Here is a 25,984-nt window from a genome sequence, read left to right as displayed (position 1 = left end):
CAAGGCTTATATGGGGGATTAGAGAGGAATATCTACGTATCAGTGAATGCTTTTACAACAGCTGCTAGGAGTATCAATGTGAATTGAGGAATGTTCTATTTAATTGCTTATGTGTGTGATAGTAAAATCTCATATGTTGTAACAGAGTCTACAGGGTCCAAGGTGTCGGTTAGAACTTGCTGTATCTGCATGTATTAGGACTTTTTAAAATCTTTTTTCACTTTCAGTATTCTAAGCTGAAGCAATACAAATTTACCAACAAAAAATAGCAGAGTGTTAAAATTTAACTGAGACTTTCTGTCAAGTGTTTATTCTAAAATAAATATATTTCCCATAGGAGATTCTAATCTAGTAAATTAGTAGGCTTAGCTTCTCAAATTGTTATTAGGATACTTTGCTGTTTCATAACTTGTATCTTTTCTAAGATTTTTTTTAATATATGCAAGATGACATATATGTCCTGTTGTGTGCTGTCTAGGAATATGCTACCTATTGCCCTGCACCAGAAATACTAGCTTAGGCCCCTGCATTATGGTGCCACTAGATCTGCCCTGTCAACAGGACATCAGTCATGAAGCAGTCATCCATCAACCTGAAGACCTGTAGTTAGTTCACCAGAGACAGAATTGCTGATGCAGAAGTTAGTTAAGCATTAACAATTGCTCTCAGGTTTTGAGGCTTTGAAGGGTAATCCTGGGAAAAAAGAAAAAAGTCTTATGGAGTCCAATCTATCTTTCCATGGCTAGGCAGAAATATGAATAGTCTCAAGAAATACATATATTCTGTTACAAGTGAAATTCAAATAATTATATTTTTCATTGTCCTGGCAGATGAGATCCAAGAATTTCATATTTCCTTGAAAAAAATAATCTGTGTTAAAGAACATAAACCATTCTGACATTGCAGTTTTTTTCTTGGAAACGTAGCATGACATCTTAGTCATGAAAGCAGGAGCATAACTGTCAGTCCTAAGGACAAAAGAGTTCTTATAAACACTTTCTAAGATGTTCTTTATGTCTGCACCCTTCAACTCAAGTAGTTGGTCTGTTCTTACACATTGCAGGTGCAGTTTGAGGGGAAAGATATCCACCTACTTAACCTGCTTTGTCAGTAGACAAAGTCTGCAGTCTATTAAAGTCCTCCATTATAAATTATCCATCACATCTGTTAATGACTTTGTTCTAGGAGTCCAGATTTTATAGCCAATTAACAATGGGACAGCAAACCCTTCCTTTTTAATAATGAGTTCAGTTCATACTCCTAGTGGTTCAAAGCCATTTGTTAAATTGTGTTTCAGTAATAAATCTTTAATGATAGAAGAGCCATGTTCTCGCTCATAGTAGACAACTGCCCATTTCACAGCCTATTGTACTTCTACCTTGGTAATTTCTTGCTTGTTCTTTAAAACTCAAGGCTCTAGCATGCCATTTGCTGCAATTATATTACACAACCTATCTGTGTGATACAATTGTGTGGTATTCCACCGTATAGACACCCACACACCCGCACATTAGAGGACTGTTTCTTTAATAAGATTTTACACTGTCTTTACACAAGGGGCACCCTTTCAAGGTTGATTAGATCAGAGTGGAAACAAGACCAAAAACTGAAAAATTACTGATTCATGTCCTTTCACGTCAGAAACTATGTATCTGCATCATCAGTCCCATTTACATGTAATATTTCTGGTTTCTGTGTTTTCTGTGTAATTTTTCTATATCACAATGTACTCTCTTCTCACTTGCTACAATTTTTACAGCTTGAACAAAGTTTGCAAATATAAACACATAAAATATAGCAAAAAAACCAAACAAAAAAAGACTTTTCAAAGTTCCTGAACATCTGCTTTTTTGGATTTGAGCGGTGATTGCTATGAACTTCTGGAGATTATCATCCTTAATCACCCTAAAAGATATGTTGACATCATACACACAGAAAGGCATCTGAGGTGATGACATGCTTCAGAGACGCATTTTCTGAAAAGTACCATTAGATGGGTAGTAAATGGAGTGGAACAAGTCATTTGCAACAAGTAATTTTTTTTTTAATTCCATCTTCTTTCTTGGCTAGAGAAATATCTGCAAGCAATTTGAAGTCTGCTTCTGCCTGGGTTCCAAGGGCACGACTAAATGCTAAATAGTCTGTTAAGCAAAATAGTGAGGCTCCTGAGAGGAAAAGAAGATGCCAAGGAATGAATATGCCAAAAACTTTTTAATGTCAGACATAACAGGGTCATTTACATTATACAAACTAATTACCTATAGAACGCAAATCAGAGGCCACAGCCTTTTAATTTCTTCCCTTAGTCCTCTATTTTTATTTGTGGGAACATTCTTCATTACATTTCACTGTCTGGTCAGGAGATACCAGAGTAGGCTCTTGAAGGCATTGCATTCTGTTTGTGCTTCACCAAGATACTACTTTTGGTAGGACGTTTATTTCTTTTCTCCTCTTTCTTTGTTTTCTATGCCTATGCAGTATGTCTTTACAATTCTCTTGACTCTTATATTCTGAGCCATTTATTTTCCTCTTCCCTCTCCCTGTCTTTTCTTACATTTTCCTCTATTCCCCCCCAGTCTCTCTTTTCTCTTCTGTCTCCTCTGTTGTTTTGACTTCTGACTCTTTGCCATGAAAAGTAACTTCACTCACTTATTTTCTTTTCCTTCTGTTTGGAGGTGGCTTGGAAGCTATGAAACTCCTTTCTGGATCCCTTTATTCTGTTCATGTCCTTGACCTATTTTTTATCCATTGTTCTTAGTGTACCAGTGCTTAGGAGTTCTTTATGCTTGTCTTGCATCTTGCATAATAATAAGTGTTTTTCTCTCTGCTCTCCAAAAATGTTCCACATTTCCAGTAGCTCCAAGCCTTCCTACCTTGTAAAGCTTCTTTTTATGCCTTCAGCGATTGAGTCCATTCTTGTTCTCTTCTTCATCTGTCTTTTATGTTCTTCTTGTTCAGCTGGTTAATTTTCACATGTGGCATTTGGGTCCTGATGCCAGCTTTTCTGAGGAAATAGGAAGGAGGGAGAGAAGAGCATCATAGGCCAGATATCCAAGAGGTGGCATAGGAAGGAGCTATAGGGTAAGCAAAAGATGTTCCATGAAGTTTGTAGGATTAAGGACCCAGTATAAGATTGCAGTTCAGTATTTTTTCATTATAAAGTGGGTAGGAAATGTCAACTGGCCCACTGCATCCTCTCCAAAATGCGTTAACATATAGCAAGCTTGTAGTTTTCCATGTTATAACTCTTCCTAAGACACTATACCTGTAGTATGATGCTGTCTGGCTTTATTGCACTCTGTGCTAAAGGAGTTTTAGTGGCTGACTTCAATGCAGATATTTCGTAGACAGTGTGAAAAAAGGTTGCTATAGTGGTATGGTTTCATTTGATATTTTATGGAATCACGAACTACAGCCCAGTGTAATTAAAATGTTACCTGGGACTTGTGTATAGTATAATGTAATTGATACCACATCTATCTGCAAGATTCTAAAAATCTTGTCAAACATTTTGGCTAACATTCTCATTATCTCAAAAAAATCTTTATTGTCCTCATTTGGATGAGCTGAAGGGAAATAAAGCAAAATAGTTTCTAATTTTTCAATCATTTTAGTTTAGTATGTTCCACACAGGCTCCTTTTGGTAGGCTATGAAGTTATCCATGCTATAGTGATCCAAGTCCCAAAATATCGTGATATCCTGGAGATCTTTTTCTATGACTGGGGCAGGTTGGGAAGATCCCTTTGACATTAATTAAGACAAATTTAAAGAAGCTCAGGGGTTTATGGAAGTCGTAAAAATAAAGTCTTCCTGAAGCAGCCTGTACTGGTTAAAGTTACCTACTTAAGGATGTAAAATATATTTAAAGCAACTTGAATTTGTTTCTTCCAGACCTTAATTACAGAGGCAGAAATTTAGTAAATGCTAAATGGCATAATTGTGTTATAGTAGAAAGGTTTCTCCAGAAAAAAATTACTTAGAAGTTATATTGAAAGTAAAGGCAGCATTTCAAAATCCCAAGGAAACCCATAAAGAGCAGTAAAATCTTCACCTAGTTCTATCAGACAATAAATATCACTTAACATTTATTTCATTTTATTGCTTGGAGGGAATTGTTTCTTTAACTTTTTTGTTATTGCCCATTGTCATTCCGTAGTTTCTTAATCGTGTGAGTATATGGTTTTGTACAGCACCTAAGAGGGCTTGTTAAAAGCTCGTTTCCGGTGAAGATACAGTTTGATATTTATGCAATCAAAGTTCAATGTAGCATGGGGCTCTGAGATAGGGTGCATGTGATTTCTAAGACTCACTCAGAGATGTCAGGTAAGGTGAAATGTAATCAATTTTGCATTTACTACTGCAGGGCAATCTATGTCACCACCTCTGATATGCAGTGATATGATCATCAAAAATGTATTTTGTCTAACACAGTGTACCTTTCATACAATATCATTGAGCTGATCAAGCAAATGGCGAGAGATATTTAATAAACATGCTTGTAAGTCAAGCTACTAACATTCTAACCATTTTAAGATAGATACATTTGGTGAACCAGTAGTTCTGCAGTGCTCAAATTCAGGATGTGCTCTGTATATTTATTTAAATATTTAACACTTCCAAACAGAGGAAAGCTATATAGGATAAAATCATCACCTAAATTTGACCATAAAATATTCTGAATGTTACTGTATGTTTAAAAAAACCCTTCTGGTCTTTATATTAAACCAAATTAATGGAAGCAACTAGAAATAGCACCTCGAATCCTGTGTTCAATTTTGGGCCCCTCACTACAAGAAGAACATTGAGATGCTGGAGTGTGTCCAGAGAAGGGCGACGAAGCTGATGAGGGGTCTGGAGCACAATTCTTATGAGGAGCGGCTGAGGGAACTGGGGTTGTTTAGTCTGCAGAAGAGGAGGCTTAAGGGAGGCCTTATCACTCTCTACAATTACCTGAAAGGGGGTTGCAGAGAGGTGGGTGTTGGCCTCTTCTCCCAAGTGATGAGTGACAGGACAAGAGGAAACGGCCTCAAGTTGCGCCAGGGGAGGTTTAGACTGGGTATTAGGAATAATTTCTTTACTGAAAGAGTGGTGACACACTGGAATAAGCTGCCCAGGGAGGTGGTGGAGTCACCATTACTGGAGGTGTTCAAGGAATGTGTGGACGAGGCATTGTGGGACATGGTTTAATGGGCATGGTGGTGTTGGTTGATGGTTGGACTTGATGATCTTACAGGTCTTTTCCAACCCTAATGATTCTGTGATTCTGTGAAATAGATATATAGAATTGAAATCTTTTAAGTCTTTTGATTCTTTACACAACTTATGATTGTTTGGTATTGGGTGCTTTTATAAGAGACAGAATAGCTTTACTTGGGAGTATAGGTTAAAAACATAAAGCTGCTAACATCAGCTCTGATGAAAATGACAGTGATTGCTTTCAAACCAAAAAAAAAATTCAAGAATGTGAGAAACATTTGAAACCATCCTAGCAAACTGTTCCAATCATTTGAGAATTATCTTACTCAAGTAGGTGTTAATTTTGCAACTGTGTTCCTCAAATATTTTAATTCACTTTTAAATGCACTGAGGTTTCTTTAATCTTTAAAATGAACATTTGCCATCAGTAAATACATTGCAGATCTGACACAGGAAAGGGGAGGGTTCATATAGGTTTAGGGTACAGTCATAGTAAAAATGCAGTAAAGGACAGCTTTTTATTTGAGGTTTTTATAGCTTCTGCTGTAAATATTGGCATAAATGACACATATTGTAGAGCTATGGCATATGTTGCTTTTGAAAGAAAGACATTTTCACTTATTCAGTGAATTGAGGCCTCATGTTACTCCCTGCAGACCATGTCATACCCCTTTCCAACCTCTCAGGACCCATGACTTATCCAAACCAAACATCTGCTTTTCAATTCAGTGCAATTATTTAGTGTGCTACTGGGGGCAGATGGTTGTTAATTGGCAGATCATTAATGTGGCAGGCCTCTCTCTCTTTCTAGCCTTAGAAAGGTCACAAGATGTTAAGTTCCCTTGCTCCAGGCTGGTAAGATGCATATCTTGATTCAGTTGGATTTTTGATGTATAACTGCAATTGAACTACTTGATAAAATTATGGAGAAGCTTTAAATTAATTTTTTTTTCCTTAAAAAAATATTGGTTTTATAGTGTAAGAATGATGCAACTAAGAGATGGGTTAATGTCAATTACACTGTAGCTGTCAAGAAAGTTTGAATGCCAAAATCTGGTGAGTGTGAGTCCTAATCAGATAACAGTGAGGATGCCTAGCTGCTGCTCTAACACAGTGTCCAGCTGTATGTGTCAATTATTTGCAGAATTTAATTTAGCCCTAATGATGAAAAAAATCTCTCTATTCATACAGTCCTGTCAAGTCAAACTTTGGACAATCTAAATGAAGTAGACGAGGGCTTCACGGAGAAGTGGCAGAGTGACATGCTGAAGAGATTTCACTTTCTTTTCCATTCACACAGGTTATATTGAGGAAGCCTGTATTATTCCATGTCCCTCAGACTGCAAGCTCAGTGAGTGGTCCAACTGGTCTCGCTGTAGTAAATCCTGTGGGAGTGGGGTAAAGGTTCGGTCTAAATGGCTCCGTGAAAAACCCTACAATGGCGGAAGACCCTGTCCAAAGCTCGATCACGTCAATCAGGTAATTTGACTTATATTTACATTATTGTTATGTGTTAGCTTAGATTTCCTCAATCAGCATAGGATCTGCCTTCATTAATTCCTCATCTGCAAGAATTTAGCACTTTATCTGAACTGCAGATTGGAGACAATAAAACATTCTTACATGCAGATTGTGAAGACCAGTTTCTGAAGATCTTCTCTTACAATGGGTAAAATGTCTCATTACAGATGCTCAAACTGGTAAGATTCTTAGTGTCATTCCCCGACCATCTTAGATCAGAAAGCAAATTAAAACTTCTCAAACACTCACACAGTGTCATCCCAGCATCCCTTAGTGGGTTTTAGTCAAGCGGGAGCTTGACCTTCCGGGTACACTTACCCTGGCAATGCAGTTCCAGTCAGGAATGCACTTCTGAAGTCAGTCTCCCACTTGTCCCATTAACTTCACTTGATTTTCCAATATGGACCAGTCTGGCTGCACAGTCTGGATCCTCTTCAAGTGAAACTAAGCCAGAAAATGTGACCCAAGAGCACACTGGAAGTTTTTGACCACTAATGAGCATTTAGTCTTCGGGACCAAGTTTAGCACTAGTCCAAGTCACACCTCTGAAGCTTATTTGCTCCTGTTTGCTTAGAGAGTTTTAGAAGGAAAAACCTTCCTTGCCAATTAACTTATGCTCTTCAGAGTTGATTTATATTCATATTACTGTTGAATTTAATTTGTCTGCAGAGGCATGTTAAACAGCCACACGGTCTTCTCTGTAAATATTCAAAGACGGAAAAAAAATGTGCTGTCAATTTACATTTGAATAAAAATGCATGTACTTAATATTATCTTATTGACATTTTGCTAGCATAGAGTGCTAGTGTTGATCTAATTTTCTACTTTAGGGAATGTAATTAGTTCTAATTTAGAAAATAATAAGAGTTAAACTGCAGCTAATAAACTAAATTTGTGATCTACTTTAAAAAAACACAAAGTACAATGAGGGTTGCTGGATTTGGGTCAGCATGTAAATACCCTTTAAATTAAGAGGAATGTGTTTCAATAGGAACAAATTATAGTCTATACAGAAGTCTTTTGCCTTCTTTAATATTCATGTAGTACATAATAGGCTCGTATTTTTCTGCATCAAAGGTGATTTTGCTAGAGGTCTGTTAGCCACTTGTATGCAACACTATTGCCCTCTACCGGTACTTTGACTCGCATTTGATTTGTTGCAATGTTACACGGTACTTGCCAAATAATAATAGATGATTCAAAATGTAATTATTGTAAAAATAAAATTGAAATATAGTACTTTCACGAGAAGGGAGCTCTACAAATAAGATAGGAATGTCGAAGAATATAGAGGCTGTATCTTTCAATTTTAAATACATTCACTGTCAATTCAGAAACATGCAGGGAATATACCTGCATTCTAATTTTGAGTTAATTGTTTAATCTAAATGTGATCCACCATTCATTCAGCTGGAAAACTACTACTCTTCAGAATATTTATTTAAATTATTAAAGGCAATTTGTTTTATTCATGTATTTATTACTTATATATGTAACATGCTTATTTGCATACATACAAAGCATAATGGTTAGACTGGGTCTTTGGTGCCCACAAGTATGTGGAAGATGATGTACAGACAAGCTATGCTGTAAGCTGAGATCTAGGAATTACGAACTCTGAGGAAAGACTGCAACGAGTTGTCTAGCCCATGGAAGAGAAGATGGGAGGAAGGATGCTGGCAGTCTGCTAGCATGTACATAAAAGGCTGTTGCAAAGGAGGAGGAAATAATCCATTTTCCATGGCCATCGTGGATAGGATAAAAAGCAGTAGGCTTAGACTGCTGCAAGCAGATTTGGGTTAAGCCTTGGGAAAACTTTATAATGCTAAGGCTAGTGAAATATTGAAATAAAGTGCTTAAGACATTTGTCAAGTTTTAAGAGCAAGTTGCTCAATGTCTCTCAGGCTGACATGTATGACTGTGTTTTGGAGGGGGACAGAACACAGTGAATGCTAAATGTCTCATTGAGCATCTTTCCTCCTGGGCCATGTATACCAGGGCGACTCCCAAACCACACTCCAACTGAATGAAGCTTGCTCAGTACCCACTTCGTTAGACTAAAAGCCATCATAATTCAAGTTATAATAGAGTCAGGTTTATTATAAAATCATGTCAGTGGCCTTCAGAGGATTTCAAATGAAGAGGTTAATCTGAGACTGTTAGAGAAAATAAGGACATCCCTCTCTTCATTGGCTCCAGGCATTATTTGCACTCTGGGTACGCAGGCAGGTATGCAAACCTTACACCACCAAACTGCCATGGCCTGCAGTCATAGTTACAAAAATGCCCGTAGGGTCAGGAGAACACCACTAAACACATGCAATGCAATATAGAGTTCTGCTTTGGCTTTCTGGCAAGATATCCAATTTTTGTGTTACTGGAAATGTTGTTGAGTATGTGGGGTTTATGTGTTTCTTCTTATGCGAACCAGGGTGAGACATATAGAGACGTTTCCCTAAATTAAGGCTTCACTATTCTGATTTTGGAAAACCTGGACAAGAATAAATAAAGTGCCACTTCCCATATGACTACAAATGGTGCACTGAGTCCAGTACCTTCCTTAACATACATTTACACCACCCATCTTTATGCCTGAGTTAATGCTTATGTAGGTCAAAGAAGGCCCAAATATGCTGACTATGCTGGTCTTCTTGTGCCTGGGCTGATCAGCTGCATAGTGATATATCAGATTCTCTACGTATACATTGTTCAAGGCATTATTTTTTTTGTGACTGGTGGTCATTTGTTGCAGGTTCACTGATAAACTGTCAACCCATCAGCCCTCTTTTTCTACCCAAGCAGGTTGCTGAAAAGAAATCAAGGACTTGTACAACACAATGTCTTAGGTTGTTTAGAAATACTAGTTGTGCTGACTTGATACCCAGAATGATAGGTAAAGTTAGCTGGTATAAGATAATTTTGAGGCAATGGGCTTTAAGTCATCTATGCATAATTAAGATACTCAATGAAGGACTTATGAACTTTGGAAAGATGAGAACTGCCAGTTTCTTTTATTCCCCTGAATCTATTGAACTTAATGCTGTCAGAACAATTTCAATTGATGGAGAAGTCCAGTATCCTCTCCAAAACCACTGAGGATTTTCTCTTGTCTTAGGGAAACTGGATTCCCTACTGTGTGAAAAGTTGATGCTCATTATAGCAAAAAGGGAAAACACTTTTATCGTGTGTTAGGGGCTGATAAAGAGACTAGCTAAGTTACAGTCTTTTCCCACTAGTTGTGATTTATAAACTTTTATTTTCATCCAAGGGCAAACTTCTTGCAAAAATGCCTCATGACGGCAAGCGAGATTCAAGAAGAAAAACTGGATGCCTTTTGCTTGGCAGAAGTGATAGAATATTGTTTGTAATAAAAGCTAAATGAATGCCATTTAAATACCTATGCTTCACTCTAATCATTCTTTCTTTTTATCTTTGGTTTTTCTTTTGGGTTCATGAAAATACGTTCTTCAGGCTCAGGTAAGAGTTTCTAAAATAGAGAGATAACCTTAACATGTGCTTCCTGATTGTGCTCCGATGTTTACGTTGTCTGTCCTTTTTTTGTAACGCATATTTGAGAAAATACATGTAACACTGTATAAGTTACTATATGAGATACTATTTCAAATCTGTATTCAAATCTAAACATAACACTAAAGCTGGTACATTAATATATTAGAGTGATTTTAAATATCCACAGTGAAAAATAAAGCGAACCAGTATATATTGGTATAATTTACCTTGAGCTCACCTCTCTTTAGAAATACAAAAACCCCACAACTGATAATAGTGGGATGGAATAGTTGAGGAACAATGTGAAGGATAGAAGTTTTAGCAGAGTTTTAGCAGCATTTTTCTAAAAAGTATGCTTGTGAGCTAGCCTAGTTACAGATTTCATGTCAGTTGTGTTGATGTTATTGGTGGAAATGGCATAGGATGGGCTTAGTGGCAGAGAAAACCGGGGAATCTGTCATTAGATGTCTTAGCTTCTGACTTTTTGTTATTTCTATAGTTTTCTATCAAGTATTTTATCTGCTTTATTACTACAGCCTCTAAATCAGCAAGTTGACATTTGTTATTCTTACCAAAAAGAGCATTAACCTTTTTTTGCATGATCACTGTTGCATGTTTATCTTATTTGTGTGCAACAAAACCGGTGCTCGATGTGAATTCCAGGTATATGAGGTAGTCCCCTGCCACAGTGACTGCAGCCAGTACGTATGGGTTACTGAGCCCTGGAGCGTCTGCAAGGTGACCAATGTGGACTTAAAAGAGAACTGTGGAGAAGGTGTTCAAACAAGGAAAGTCAGGTAAAACAGTATTGCTCCTCTTTCACTTTAGAGAACCTCCGCTTCCAGTCATGGCCATATTCAATTTAATGTAATTCTGTGTAATGTATAGTGTTAAGTCCAGCCATAGTATACTGGACCAGAACCCTGGCTGATGTAAATCAGAATAGCTTCAGTGAGTGCAATATGGTTCTGTCTACTGGTCATGGATATAGACCTTGATTCCTAGTTTGTAAACTAAAGTATATTGTAGTTATAGACACTGCAGCATATGATTTTAGTGCTTTTCTGAAACGTGAAATGGTCGTCTTTTTATATGAAACTGTGATTTTAAAAACCCTTTTAAGTACATATGTACCTGGGCATAATAGTTACACTTATTACAGGAAAAAGTGGCCAAAGTGAATTAAGTGAAATCAAAAAAGCCAGAAATCTTCTGTTGTTTGTTGAACCTGATCTTGGCATCTTGCATGCTTGCTCATCATCCTAGAGCTCTAATCAAAGTTCAATTAAAATTAGTCTTACATGGTATGGTACAACAGCAAGTAAAGCAGCACATGGAGTTTGGTTTGGTTGGGGTTTGTTTTGGTTTTTTTATTGGCTAACTGCAAAATGACACACAATTTGAGAATATAAATCTGAATAATAAAGCATAATGCAAATTCAGCTTGAAGGTTCAAAATGAGAGCTGTATACTGTGAACTGCTAAATGTTCTCTTTTTCCCTGACACGAGTGCTTAGAAACTAGCACATTTACATGATTTTGTTCATAATAGCTCTGTTTCCTCAGTGTAATGGTTTAGTTCAAGAAGGTCAAAGTCTTAATCTTTGCTTGACCAAAGTTAGAAAGAGTATGCATAACTGTTCTCATACAGTAGCATCTAAAAAAATTCCCATAAGAATACTCTTAAAAAAACTCCAATACAAAAAATCAAAATTAATCAGTGTTTATGCTGAAAAATAGACTTTTAACACTACCATCAAAGATCAAGAAAGAGAGTATTTTCAGCCCTTTGGGACTAGAAACATCTAACTTTTCATTTATTATCACATAATGCCATTAAAGTACTAATTCCACAAAGCTAAGATATGCTCATGCTGTATCTCATGTGTTTAACTTAGAACAAAGAGTATTTCAAAAATTAGTTTAGTCTGATAATGTAAGATATTTGCAAAAAAATTAATGTGGTCAAATGGAAGAAACTCCGAATATTTATCTGTGTGTGAAAGGCTTCCTATTGATATGAGCTTTTCTCTTGCAATTCTGGAAAACAGATGCAACCCTCTTAATTTGAATGATCCTACTCAAGTACTAGTTGGCCTGCTGACAGGTGGAAGGGATACGTTAACAGTAGATGCCACAGCATTGGAAATACTTTGGAATGAAGACTGTCGTCTTCAGCTCTGCAAAACTAAGCATATTCATTTGTCATCTTAACTGGGCCTCCAGCTGCCAATTTAATATAATGGTAATTAAAAAGCATCTGTGTAAATTACGGATTAATACTGAGAATATAAAATTCAAAAAGTTTTAATATTTCTAGATTTAAAATTATCATTTAAATTATGCACAATATATGTCTAAACTATAGATGATTCACATTATTCTGGCTTAGAGGTAAGCTAATGTCAGGTAAATCACCTGCCCAGAAACTCTCAGCAAATCACTGATAGGAACTGTCTAAATTCTGTGCATTTCTTTATATGGCTGTCATCCGTAAAAATGAGGATTATTTTTGGCTATTCAACTTTTCTTTGATATTCATAGAGCAATACTTAGTTCTGTTATTTAATTACTTTGTGATTGTTATGTGCTGACAAAATTTTAAAAGCTTCAGAATACTGTGGAACACATTTACTGTACAAAATCCATGGCAAATGCAGTTTATGTGCAGTTCTTTTTTTCAGGTGCATGCTAAACACTGTGGATGGTCCTTCTGACACTGTAGAGGACTATCTGTGTGATCCTGAAGAGATGCCACTTGGTGCTAGAAAATGCACGTTACCATGTCCTGAGGACTGTGTTATGTCTGAATGGGGATCATGGTCTCGATGTTCTTTGGTAAGAAGTATGCTGAAATATATAATTTATAGTTTTAGGAGGATACTTCAAAAATGTATACAAGACGTATTGTGCAAAGATGCTGAATTGAGAAGTGATTACACGTCTAAGTATCTATCTTTACTGTCATCTTTAGGGTCGTTGATAGTTGCTCGCAAATAAAGTATGCCAGTACTTTCTATTAAGTGAAATTGTTCCAAAACACAACATATAATGTCCCTAGTGGTCATTCTTCAGTGTGGGGTGGGTTCTGTGTGGTGGAATAGCTTTGGCAGTGGCTTGTGAGTCCATCTTTGAGCCAAGCTGTGAGCCTCTCCATAGCAGTGCAGTCACTGTACTAAAAATGTTGCTATCCTGTAATGAGCAAAGTCTGTAGATCAAGACTTCCTGCCAGCAATTTCAAAAAGAAATGTCAAAAAAACCCAAACCCAAAACTTTGAGCTAGTTAGGAATGTACTGAGTTGTTACCAAGTTAGAGGATATTTCACCTTGGGTGGTACCAAGGTGAAACAGCAGACTAAATTCGCTCTGATATAACAAGGAAATGGTTTGTCTTACACAACAGCATGAGCCTGTTATTTTACATTCGTGTTTTGTGAAGGTATTACTTGAAAGGTTGTTATAATGTTGCATGAAAAGGTATCAGGGTGCTGAAATATCAAAGCTGTTTCCAATGTTCCTTTCAAGCCATGCAACGGAAGTAGTGTCCGTGAAAGGTCAGCTGAATCCCTGAGACAACCAGATGATGGAAAGTCTTGTCCTGCTGCCACCGAAACAGAAGTCTGCACTTTGAACAAAAACTGCTACCACTATGATTACAATGTGACAGGTATTTGTGGCTTTAGTGACAGCCTCAGACTATGGCTTACTTCCATTCACCTTACAGGACAGATTTTTCAGCTTTCTGTTCTTATCCGGAGGGAGCTGTGGAGCTTGTACTGAAAACTGATTCAGGCTATTTGATCCAGTGTGGTGGGTTGACCTTGGCTGGACACCAGGTGCACACCAAAGCTGCTCTATCACTCCCCTCTTCAGCTGCACAGGGGAGAGAAAGTGTAACAAAAAGTCTTATAGGTCAAGATAAGGACAGGGAGATCACTCAGCAATTACTGTCACGGGCAAAACAGACTCAACTTGGGGAAAATTAATTTAATTCATTACCAATCAAATCAGAGTAGGATAATGAGAAATAAAAACTAAATCTTAAAACACCTTCCCCCCACCCCTCCCTTCTTCCCAGGCTCAACTTTACTCCTGATTTTCTCTACCTCCTCCCCTCCAGCGGTCTGTTCATCACATATTGTCTCCACCACTCCTTCCTCCTCAGGCAGAGGACTCCTCACACTCTTCCCCTGCTCCAGTGTGGGGTTCCTCCCACAGGAGACAGTTCTCCACAAACTTCTCCAACGTGAGTCCTTTCCATGGACTACAGTTCTTCATGAACTGCTCCAGCATGGGTCCTTTCCACAGGGTGCAGTCCTTCAGGAACAGACTGCTCCAGCGTGGGTCCCCCGCGGGGTCACAAGTCCTGCCAGCAAACCTGCTCCAGCGTGGGCTCCTCTCTCCACGGGTCCACAGGTCCTGCCAGGAGCCTGCTCCAGCATGGGCTTCCCACAGGGTCACAGCCTCCTTGGGGCATCCACCTGCTTTGGTGTGGGGTCCTCCATGGGCTGCAGGTGGATATCTGCTCCACTGTTAACCTCCATGGGCTGCAAGGGAACAGCCTGCCTCACCATGGTCTTCACCACGGGCTGCAGGGCAATCTCTGCTCTGGCACCTGGAGCACCTCCTCCCCCTCCTTCTTCATTGACCTTGGTGTCTGCAGAGTTGTTTCTTTCACACATTCTCCCTCCTTTCTCCGGCTGCTGTTGCACAGCAACTTTTTTCCCCCCTTCTTCAATATGTTATCCCAGAGGCACTACCACTGTCGCTGAGTGGCTCAGCCTTGGCCAGTGGCGGGTCCATCTTGGAGCCGGCTGGCATTGGCTCTGTCGGACATAGGGGAAACTTCCAGCTTCTAGCAGCTCCTCACAGAAGCTACCCCTGTAGCCTCCCAGCCACACAAACCCAATACATTGAGATAAAATAATACTAGAGGCTTTGCAACTTGGGTGAAGTGTGCATGCTGTAACTCCAGGAAATTTATTTCTCCTATCATTTTGTGATTTGCTCAAAATCAATGCAGACAAAATGAAATAGGAACTATTCAGGAACGTATCACAGCACTGTCACAGTAACTGTGACAGTAAAGTCACAGTTTCCAAAAATGGGTAGCAGCTGGCCTCCATGAGCATTTACATGTATAAAAATTGCCAGTGAGGATTATTTTAGGACATCAGAATTAGAATTAGGTTGGAGATTGGATCATTATGAGTTTTATCTAAAATGTCTGCTATGTTAATGAATTCCTTATTTCTAGACTGGAGCACATGTCAGCTCAGTGAGAAGGCTGTCTGTGGTAATGGTATCAAAACACGGATGCTCGATTGTGTTCGCAGTGATGGCAAATCGGTTGACCTGAAGTACTGTGAAGAGGTGAGTGGGTATCTCTGAGTAAGCTCCATTCTAATGGTGCTAATTAATGCTGAGCCAACTGAGCTATACGTCCTGTAGCCCATCTTTGCCAGATGTTTTGCAACACTATGCGTGGATTGTTAAGTACCTCTGAAATGAACTGTGCCATCAACAGTGATTTTTATAGAATTTCTTTCGGTTACTTATAAGTGCCTCAGTGAACATATGCTAATTATTATGTCCTGAAGGAAATTACTTAGAAACAATAATTAATAAAGTGGAATAAAGGTAATAAATCTTAATCAGAACACTAATCATCATTCTAATTTGATACAATTTCTGCATGGAGCCTTGGACAGCTGCCAGTATCAATCATTTACTCCATGTGTTGGAAAATACTTCTCATGTGCCATTCTGCAGCTGGGCAGAATGGTAACTTCTTGTATCCAGCTGTGCAGTGTAAAAGATACCCAAGCTAGTGTGAAAAAATGTGCAGCATGAATGCAGTATTAAATAGGAGCATATATGGAGAACTAACTACCAGACAGGAGCCCTCAAATTTTGAAAAAGCCATTTTGCAAATGTTCAAACTAACTTAAAATTTGACAGTACTGGTTTTCTGACATTTTTTGTGTTGGTCTTAATGTTTTCAATTGCATGGAGATAGTAATGTGAAGGAAAATGGGAAGACAACACAAGTGTTACATTAAGGGCAATCCTACATGCGTTTCTGATGGAAAGTAACTGAACTTGTTTCAGCTGCTATTCTCCCACCACCTTGATGTCAGAAACAAAATCACTTGCAATGGGAGACTAAGGTGGAGTGGCCTCCACAGCAGCTTTGGTACCAACACCTTTTTTGTTGGACCTTCCTGGCTAGTAGCTGCTCTTCAGGATGTGCCCATAGAGAAGAGTCTCATCAGAAGCAGAGGGAGTCAGGAAACTCATCATGTACTTTGGACTATAGTTTTGTAATGGTGTATCTGACCTCCTTAGGCTTCTCCAACCCCCTCTGACATCCTGGATTCCTGAATCTGTAAGTTCTTAGCAAAGGCAGGTGGTTTCAGCTGAGGCTGGCACCCTGCTTTTATCCCAAGTTCCTCCTTCACACATAGCTCTTGGGTTTATAATCAAATCTAATAATTTGATCATTTATGTTTCAGGAGAAAACTCAGGATCTGGCTACCTACCAGCAAGTTTCTATGAAGTTAATAGGGGAATGCATTAATGCATTCTGTTAATGCTTTAATGCATTAAAAGAAAAAAAATTTGACTCTTGGGTTATTTGTAAGAGACTGCAATATTGATTAATTCATACCAAGACATGATATAAAATATCCATCCACATGAATATTTCAATAGAAAAAAAAATGTTTTATTAGATTTTAAGGGGAAATACATTTTTTACCATAAAGCCAAGAAATTATTCCTGTTGTTAATGAAAGATTTTGAGCAACATTTAGAACAAATGATTACATTTTACACAGAAATCTCATTGAAGAAAACCTCTGGAGCTTTCCTGCATTTAAGAAATAGAAGTTTATTACTCAGAAAAATAATTAGGGCAACAAGCTAATATCTCAATAGCTACTTGCCATAAATGACTGGCCAACTGACATCACTGCAGTGGGGTCCTGGCTTTATCAGCAACCACTGTGATACAGCCTTATTTGCCCTTTTAATTTGTTAGACTGTACAGAGATAGATCTTCCTGGAGAAAGCTCTGATCCACTCCCCAGTCATACTGTTAAGACTATTTGTTGAATTATGGATATATAAGCAGTGGTACAACAAGGTCAAAGGCTGATCCAATAACTGTGAGGAGTAAAACCTGTTAACCTGATTATCAAGAATCTTACCAGACCCTTCACTCTAAAGATTTGAAAGCCAACTCTGTGACCTTCCAGGTCATGAGAGGAGAGTATTCAAGAAATTATCAAAATGTGAATACATACTATGCAGTTCTTACTAATCTAATCACAGACCATCCTTCAGGGTGGGTTTTTTTGCTGTGTTTTTGCATTATAAGGGCAGTGCAGAAAGATTAAGTGAAGCTCAAAATAAGGCACATGTGGTTAGGAAAGTTCATGATAAAAGAAGAAATAATTTTGTAATGACTTAGCTAATGGAATTTCCTCTGGGCTATCATAAAACTTTATATTAGATGTGTGAATAAAACAGAAGTTGTGTTTAATTTATGTATAGATACATTTACAGAATTATGATTCTTATTATTATATGCAAAGAAGAGAGATCAGAATAGCTAAACCTGTCCTGATCCCTGAGTAATGAAGACGCCTGATTGCAGTGTCTGAGTTCCTATATAATATGTGGTTCAAGAAACTAATAAGTGCTATATATAAAAAACCCCTTCATGCTGTCTTTTGACTATCACCATCTCCAGGTATGAGCATCAGTGTAAATACTAACATTTCTTCCAAGCCCCTGTGGTCTGGTTTCCTAATGCATCCATATGATCTTGTGTTTGTTTCAGTCAATCAGCTAAAGAAGCTAGCCAGTCATCCTGATTACTGCCAGGATAAATCAATTTCTAGAGCTTATTTCCAAGTCCTCATTATGTTAGCATAGTTCCCTTCAAACTCTCAAGGCACAGTAATACTGGATTACTTGGTCTCTAACTCTACAAAATTAGCACATCACAAGAACTCGGCTTGTCTTTTCCTTGAATATTTGAAAATCAAATCACCTAAGGCAAGCTGGTCCTGGTCATATTCATATTTATGGGCTTATTTTTATTCATTTACCTTCAATTAAAGATCAGAAAAGCCTAGAAACCAGCAGTTTTGCCTGCATTAGAAGCAAACTTCTCTGGTTTATTGGCAAATAGTCTGCTTGTCAGATTACATGATTAACCTCTAGCAGAGGTTAATCTGCGGTGCCAAACATTCCTATCAACAAATACAGATACTTTTCGTGGATCACAGGGTTTATAGAACATGCTGGTGTGGCAGCCTGCTGCCCCTTGTGTGTGTGATCAGGAATGCAGGGCACTTAGCAGTAGCTTTCAAGTGTAAGTCCTCCAGTACTTGCCATTCTCGAATCAGAAACCACAACTCATCCAGAAGAGAGGCTCTTTCAGGTAAGGGAGCTACTGAACATTTTTCCAAATGTTTTCTAAGCACTTCAAGGTGAATTGTGGTTCATCAATTGAAGGAAGGAGAGGGATGAGAAAAGACTATGTGATTAATATCAAATTGCAGCCTGCCAATTATTCCCCAAATATATTTCAGCAGCACTTCAGTATCTAAGACATGTAAATGGCAGATCACTACGGGTAAATTGGTCTTCAGCTTTCTCCTCTTCACCTTTAATATCTCTCTTGGGCTTTTCCTTCTGTAGCTGCCAAAGTCCAGCTGAGAAGGCCAGTCTCGAAAGAGAGCAGCCGTATTTCTGTAATTGTCAGGAATCAATTCAGTAGGCTTTAAGCCTTTGCTCAGAAGATATGACCAAAATATAGACTTCAAAGATGGTTCTCTAGTTTCCTAATTATCCAAATTCCAGACTGACCAAAGATTTCAGGTGTTGCTTGTGTGCAATAGCTGGATAATCAAGGTTATACTGTACCACAGAGAAAAGCCAAGAACCCGTTCTTTCATGTATAAAACAGAACAGAGGTCTAAAACCTCATTTGTCACAATAAATGGCACAAATTTAAGACTTGGTGAGTCTATCAGGGTGAGACATTTCCAGTACTTGTGGTAGTTTGTTTATGGAGGACATATTAATGTTTTACCTAATTATTGTTCTGTGCTTCCATTTAGTAGGAAATAGTGTTTATATTTCCTTTTTAAAGTCTTAACTGTTGGGTTTATGTCATTAACCTTTCCAGTCATTAAAATTAATAGGTTTTGAAATGTCTAGTTTGTTTTGGTTTTTTTTTTTTTTTTAAACTATGTCGGAATTGTATCTGCTTAAAGATATCCACAACCTCCTGGGATTCTGAAAGGCCTCGATGTTGATGAAGGTCTAATGGTGAGGGCCAATGAAAAGGACAGTCTTTTTTTCTGGGAAGCTGCAGATCTGTTCATATTGGCAGCATTGATTTTCTTTCACATTTTATATCATACACACTATAACTGACCTATTCCCTTAATTCATTCTAAAGCTGTGCAGGCTGCAGGGATTATTATTGTCATGCTAATATATTTGCCATCAGTTGTATTCCATCTTGCATCATATATTCTCATATGTGTTAGTGAGAATCTTTCTTTTCTTCCTTGGATGGGGAAAATCTGGAGCATGGGAGTTTGTAAGAACATAGAAATGGCTTTACAGGATCAGACCAAAGGGCCATGTAGCCACTGTGCCATCTCCAAACATGGCCATAAAACTCTTCCTTCCCTGTGGGGGTTCCATAATTTGTTAGTGTTAGGCTGAGTCCTGCCCAGACAAGAGCTCAGTACAGAATGTATTTTTGGGAAAACAGGTGAGTCTGGCTATTTTCTGTGTCCCCTTCTCTCATACTCCTCCAGCATTTGCAGCTTTTACTTTAGGGTTGTTAGAGGATTCTGCTTTTTGCAAAGCTTTTCAGAAAAACATGCAAAGCTATTTTTTTTTTAGAACAAATAATTGTCAATGTCATGTCAATATTTTTGCATACAGTAGAATGGATAGCATTATATGTATAATAAACTTACACACCAAGTTAGGAAAAAAACAAGAAAGAGGCATGAAGAGATGCCTAAGGAAGAGTAAGGAGGACAGCCATACACGGGTTTCCATCTACTCCTGTCGCAGCCTCCACCTGTTTTCAGCTCTCGGACTGCATTTGCCAGATGTTTTTTCTGTGTGTTTAAACTTTGAGATTTCTTTTCCATTAACTTGTTCAGTCTCTCTTGAGCTCCTGTAAACTTTTAGCATCTGCAACATCTGCCAAATAAACTGACTATCCAGTGCATGTTCATCCTCCTCCTTTTGTTAGTTTTGAACATGGCTCCTAGCATCACTTTAATTCAGCTGTTGACAGTTCAGTATTTTTATATTCCTATTCCAAAATACTTTATTGATACCTCATAGTTTACTTGTCCTTCACCTATTGTATAAAGTAATACTGCAGAGCTGAAGCCCTTCATTTATAGGCTCTAATTTAGAAAATAATTGATGAAAATAGGATTTAAGCATGTATTTAAAAATCAGCATATGCTTTAAGACTGTCTTGAAGTGACATTTTAAAATGTCCTAATTGCTTTACTTCTTATTTAGTAATGAACTCATGCTCCCTTAAAGCTTTATAGTTGTGTCAGGTTCACCATGTACAAATACATACCCTGCACTGATGACACAGACCAGGTGTTACGTGCTGACCATTGAATATTTTCTTTTAGCTTGGTTTGGAGAAGACATGGCAAATGAATACATCCTGTGTCGTGGAATGTCCTGTGAACTGTCAGCTCTCTGACTGGTCCCCTTGGTCTGAGTGCTCTCAAACATGTGGCCTTACAGGTCAGTACGTACCTTTAGCATATTTTAAAGACTGAGCTTTTTTTTTCTTTAATAAAAGCAGTAATATCTCTTTTTGCAGAACTAGAAAATGTAGCTAGCTAGGGAGAGTGATGGGGATCTAAATCAGTCTTATTCATGGAAATTATATGCTTAAGTGAAATTGCACTCACTGAAGATAATGAGAATTTGGCCCAGAATAGTTTGTGACTCTGGGAACAAAGTGATATATGACGAATGATATATTGAGACAAAAATAAACAATAATGTGAATATTTATTTTTCAGCCAGTGGGGGGAGGAAGAGGAAGGAGGGATTTCCTCTTAAGTTTCATTAGTGGTGAGTTTAGAAAAAATAAGCTTGTAGAAGAGCACAATGACTAAAACCAACAAATTTACTCACTGCAGAATTCCATATTTTTAAACACAGAACAAGGATGGGAGGACAAGTTACTTTCACTGTGATCACAGTAATTTGTTTTTTTAAAAATGTTGTTAATAACTATCTAAGTTTTTTAAAATCAAAACTATGTCAGAGAATGGATATCAAAGGCACATTCGAGTTATGGAGGAACTCTTGTTATTTATTTGCACTGATATGTCTCAGAATAAGGACCTGAAAGCACCATTGTGCCAGGCAACTAAGGTTTACAGACTACTGAAAGAGAAGGGTAGAAGCCCATCTATGAAGACTCTTCATTCTGTAATCATGTCTGGAATATGTCACTACAAATATTGGATGGTTAGCAGTGCATGGAATCCAATTTCAACTGCTGGGTTCAGAGTAAAAGGATATTGCATCTTTTTGTGTTCCTTGGTGGGTGCACCACAGGGAAAAAGTCTAGGCAAAAGCAACTGAAAACTCTGGCCACCTCAGGATCCCAACAGAAAGACCTGTGGATTTTTAACGATAACAGTTAATAATTTGATACTGCAGTATCTAATAATGTAATAATGTTTCAGTTCTTTGAGCTCAGAATCATAGAATCATAGAATTGCTTAGGTTGGAAAAGACCTTTAGGATCATCAAGCCCAACCATAAACCTAACCCTGCTAAGTCTGCCACTAAACTATGTCCCTAAGCACCTCATCTACACGGCTTTTAAATACCTCCAGCGATGGTGACTCCAACACGTCCCTCAGCAGCCTGTTCCAATGTCTGACAACCCTTTCAGTGCAGAAGCTTTTCCTAATATCCAGCCTAAACCTCCCCTGGCGCAACTTGAGGCTATTTCCTCTTGTCCTATCACTTGTCACTTGGGAGGAGAGACCAACACCCACCTCTCTACAACCTCCTTTCAGGTAGTTGTAGAGAGTGATAAGGTCTCCTCTGAGCCTCATCTTCTCCAGGCTAAACGGCCCCAGCTCTCTCAACTGCTCCTCATAAGGCTAGTGCTGCAGACCCTTCACCAGCTTAGTTGCCCTTCTCTGGACACGCTCCAGCGCCTCAATGTCCTTCTTGTAGTGAGGGGCCCAAAACTGAACACAGAATTTGAGGTGGCCTCACCGGTGCCAAGTACAAGGGTACAATCACTTCCCTGCTCCTGCTGGCCACACTGTTTCTGATACAAGCCAAGAAGCCATTGGCCTTCTTGGCCACCTGGGCACACTGCTGGCTCATATTCAGCCGGCTGTTGATCAACACCCCCAGGTCCTTTTCTGCCAGGCATCTTTCCAGCCACTCATCCCCAAGCCTGTAGTGTTGCATTGGGTTGTTGTGACCAAAGTGCAGGACCCGGCACTTGGCCTTGTTGAACCTCATACAATTGGCCTGGGCCCATTGATCCAGCCTGTCCAGATCCCTCTGCAGAGCCTTCCTACCCTCGAGCAGATCAACACTCCCTCCCAACTTGATGTCGTCTGCAACCTTACTGAGGGAGCATTCAATTCCCTCATCCAGATCATTGATAAAGATATTAAACAAGACCGGCCCCAAAACTGAGCCCTGGGGAACACCACTTGTGACTGGCCACCAACAAGATTTAACTCCATTTGCCACAATCCTTTTGATCCAGCCATCCAGCCAGTTTTTTACCCAGCAAAGAGTATGCCCGTCCAAGCCATAAGCAGCCAATTTCTCCAGGAGAATGCTGTGGGAAACAGTGTGAACATCTTTACTAAAGTCTCGGTAGACTATATCCACAGCCTTTCCCTCGTCCACTGAACAGGTCACTTTGTCATAGAACGAGATCAGGTTAGTCAAGCAGGACCTGCCTTTCTTAAACCCATGCTGACTGGGCGTGATCGCCTGGTTGTCCTGTATGTGCTGTGTGATGGCACTCAAGATGATCTGCTCCATAATGTTCCCTGGCACCGAGGTGAGGCTGACAGGCCTGTAGTTCCCCGGATCCTCCTTCTGGCCCTTCCTGAAGATGGGCGTCACATTTGCTAACCTCCAGTCTGCTGGGACCTCCTTGGTTAGCCAGGACTGCTGGTAGATGATGGAAGGTGGCTTGTTGAGCACGTCTGCCAGCTCCCTCAGTCCCCTTGAGTGGATCCCATCCAGTCCTATAGACTTGTGGGTGTCTAAGTGGTGTAGCAGGTCGCTAACCATTTCCCCTTGGGTTGTGGGGGTTTCATTCTGCTCTTCATCCCTGTCTTCCAGTTCAGGGGGCTGGGTACCTGGAGAACAACTGGTCTTACTATTAAAGACTGAGGCAAAGAAGGCATTAAGTACCTCAGCCTTTTCCTCATCCTTTGTCACTATGTTTCCCCCCATGACCAGTAAAGGATGAATATTCTCCTTAGCCCTCCTTTTGTTGCTAATGTATTTACAGAAACATTTTCTTTTGCCTTTTACTGCAGTCACCAGGTTAAGTTCTAGTTGGGCTTTGGCCCTTCTAATTTTCTCCCTGCAAAAACTCACAACATCCCTGTAGTCCTCCTGAGTTGCCTGCCCCTTCTTCCAAAGGTCATAAACTCTCCTTTTTTTCCTGAGTTCCATCCAAAGCTCTCTCTTCAGCCAGGCTGGTCTTCTTCCCTGCTGGCTCATCTTCCGGCACATGGGGACAGCCTGCTCCTGTGCCTTTAAGACTTCCTTCTTGAAGAGTGTCCAGCCTTCCTGGACTCCTTTGCCTTTCAGGACTGCCTCCCAAGGGATTCTGTCCACCAGGCTCTTAAACAGGCCAAAGTCAGCCCTCTGGAAGCCCAAGGCAGCAGTTCTGCTTACTTCTCCTTACTTCTCTGAGAATCGAAAACGCTATCATTTCATGATCACTATGCCCAAGATGTCCTCCCACCATCGCATCCCCCACAAGTCCTTCTCTGTTTTCCAAACAACAGGTCCATAGGGGCACCTTCCCTACTTGGCTCACTCACCAGCTGTGTTGGGAAGTTATTTTCCACACACTCTAGGAACCTTCTGGACTGTTTCCTCTCTGCTGTATTGTATTTCCAGCAGACATCTGTTAAGTTGAAGTCCCCCACGAGAACAATGGCTAGTGATTGTGAGACTTCTCCCAGCTGCTTATAGAATATTTCATTTGTCTCCTCATCCTGGTTGGGTGGTCTATAACAGACTTCTACCACGATATCTGCCTTGTTGGCCTTCCCCCTGATTCTTACCCGCAGACACTCAACGCTATCATCACCGTCATTAACCTCTAGTCAATCGAAACAACTCCTTGACATACAGGGCTACCCCACCACCTCTCCTTCCTTGCCTGTCCCCTCTGAAGAATTTGTAGCCATCCAGTGCAGCACTCCAGTTGTGTGAGTGGTCCCACCATGTTTCTGTGATGGCCACTACATCATAGTTTTCCTGCTGGACAATGGCTTCCAGCTCCTCCTGTTTGTTGCCCATGCTGCATGCATTGGTGTAGATGTACTTTAGATGGACTATTGATCCTGCCACCTTTTTGGGAGGATAAGCCCTAATTGCTATTGTGACTGATGTCAGGCATTTCCCTGGTTTCTCGCACATCAACAACCCCTGCATCTTTGCTGCCGCATGGGTCCCCATCCCCTACCTCTGTTGAGATGGCAATCCAAAGGTCCTTGCCAGCACACCACTCTCAAACACTGGCATGCCACCCCCAGGATTATCTTCAGCAAGCCTGGTTTTATCTCTTTCCCCCTTCAAATCTAATTTAAAGCTCTTTCAGTGAGCCCTGCTAACTCCTGCACCAGGATCCTTCTCCCCCTCAGAGACAGGCGTTCCCCACCTGTTACCAGCAGGCCTGGTGCTGTATAGAGCAACCCATGATCACAGAATCCAAAATTCTGGTGGTGACACCAGTCTCGGAGCCAGATATTGATCAGCTGGCTCTTTCTATTTCTTCCCTCATCATTCCCTGCTAGTGGAAGGATGAAGAACACCACTTGTGCTCCCGATCCCCCGACCAGTCGTCCCAAGGCCCTGAAGTCTCTCTTGATCACCCTCGAGCTTCTTGTCGCAACTTCATCTCTGCCTACCTGAAGAATCAATAATGGATAATAATCTGAGGGCTGTACCAGGGTAGGAAGTTTTCTTGTCACATCTTTAACCCAGGCCCCAGGGAGGCAGCAGAATTCCCTAAGAAGTGGGTCCAGTCTGCATATCGGGCCTTCTGGTCCCCTCAGGAGAGAGTCTTCTATGACAATGACCCGTCTTTTTTTCTCTATGGAAGCCGTTTTTAAGCACAGCGTAGGCCAGTTTAACCTTGGTGACACCTCCAAGCTAGGTGAACCCTCATCCTTGTCATTGTCTGGTTCTACTTGCAGAGCCTCCTACCCATTATGCAAGAGGACCTGAGAAGGTGGGGTAGTAACAGAGGAGGCTCCCCTGGTGCGCCGGGCAGGAACTCGTTGCCATTGCCCCCTATCCCTTACGTCACCTCGTTCCACTGGGTGGGGAGAGGAAAGGGAGTCTTTCACAACCCGTGCCCTGTCTGCCTGTTGGGCCTGTCCCAGGGAAGGTAGGGTGCAATTCTAGCGGTCTATTTCCCTCTCACACTCCCTGATACTC

General features: G+C 39.9%; 1 protein-coding gene across 1 annotated transcript in view; it reads left to right on the top strand.

Annotated features, from left to right (window-relative positions):
- Positions 1-25,984, top strand: part of THSD7A (thrombospondin type 1 domain containing 7A) — a 217,854-nt gene that overhangs the window by 174,529 nt on the left and 17,341 nt on the right. Inside the window, exons 15-21 of the mRNA XM_059818868.1 lie at positions 6,498-6,676; positions 10,190-10,195; positions 10,892-11,025; positions 12,913-13,066; positions 13,754-13,895; positions 15,486-15,601; positions 20,926-21,043. Coding sequence (XP_059674851.1) covers positions 6,498-6,676; positions 10,190-10,195; positions 10,892-11,025; positions 12,913-13,066; positions 13,754-13,895; positions 15,486-15,601; positions 20,926-21,043 — 849 coding nt within the window. The remainder of the gene's footprint in view (positions 1-6,497; positions 6,677-10,189; positions 10,196-10,891; positions 11,026-12,912; positions 13,067-13,753; positions 13,896-15,485; positions 15,602-20,925; positions 21,044-25,984) is intronic.

The sequence above is a fragment of the Gavia stellata genome, chromosome 6, assembly GCF_030936135.1.
Source record: "Gavia stellata isolate bGavSte3 chromosome 6, bGavSte3.hap2, whole genome shotgun sequence".
NCBI classification, from domain to species: Eukaryota; Metazoa; Chordata; class Aves; order Gaviiformes; family Gaviidae; genus Gavia; species Gavia stellata.
Note: the sequence above shows the minus strand (reverse complement) of the source record. Positions and strands in the feature narration are given on the sequence as shown.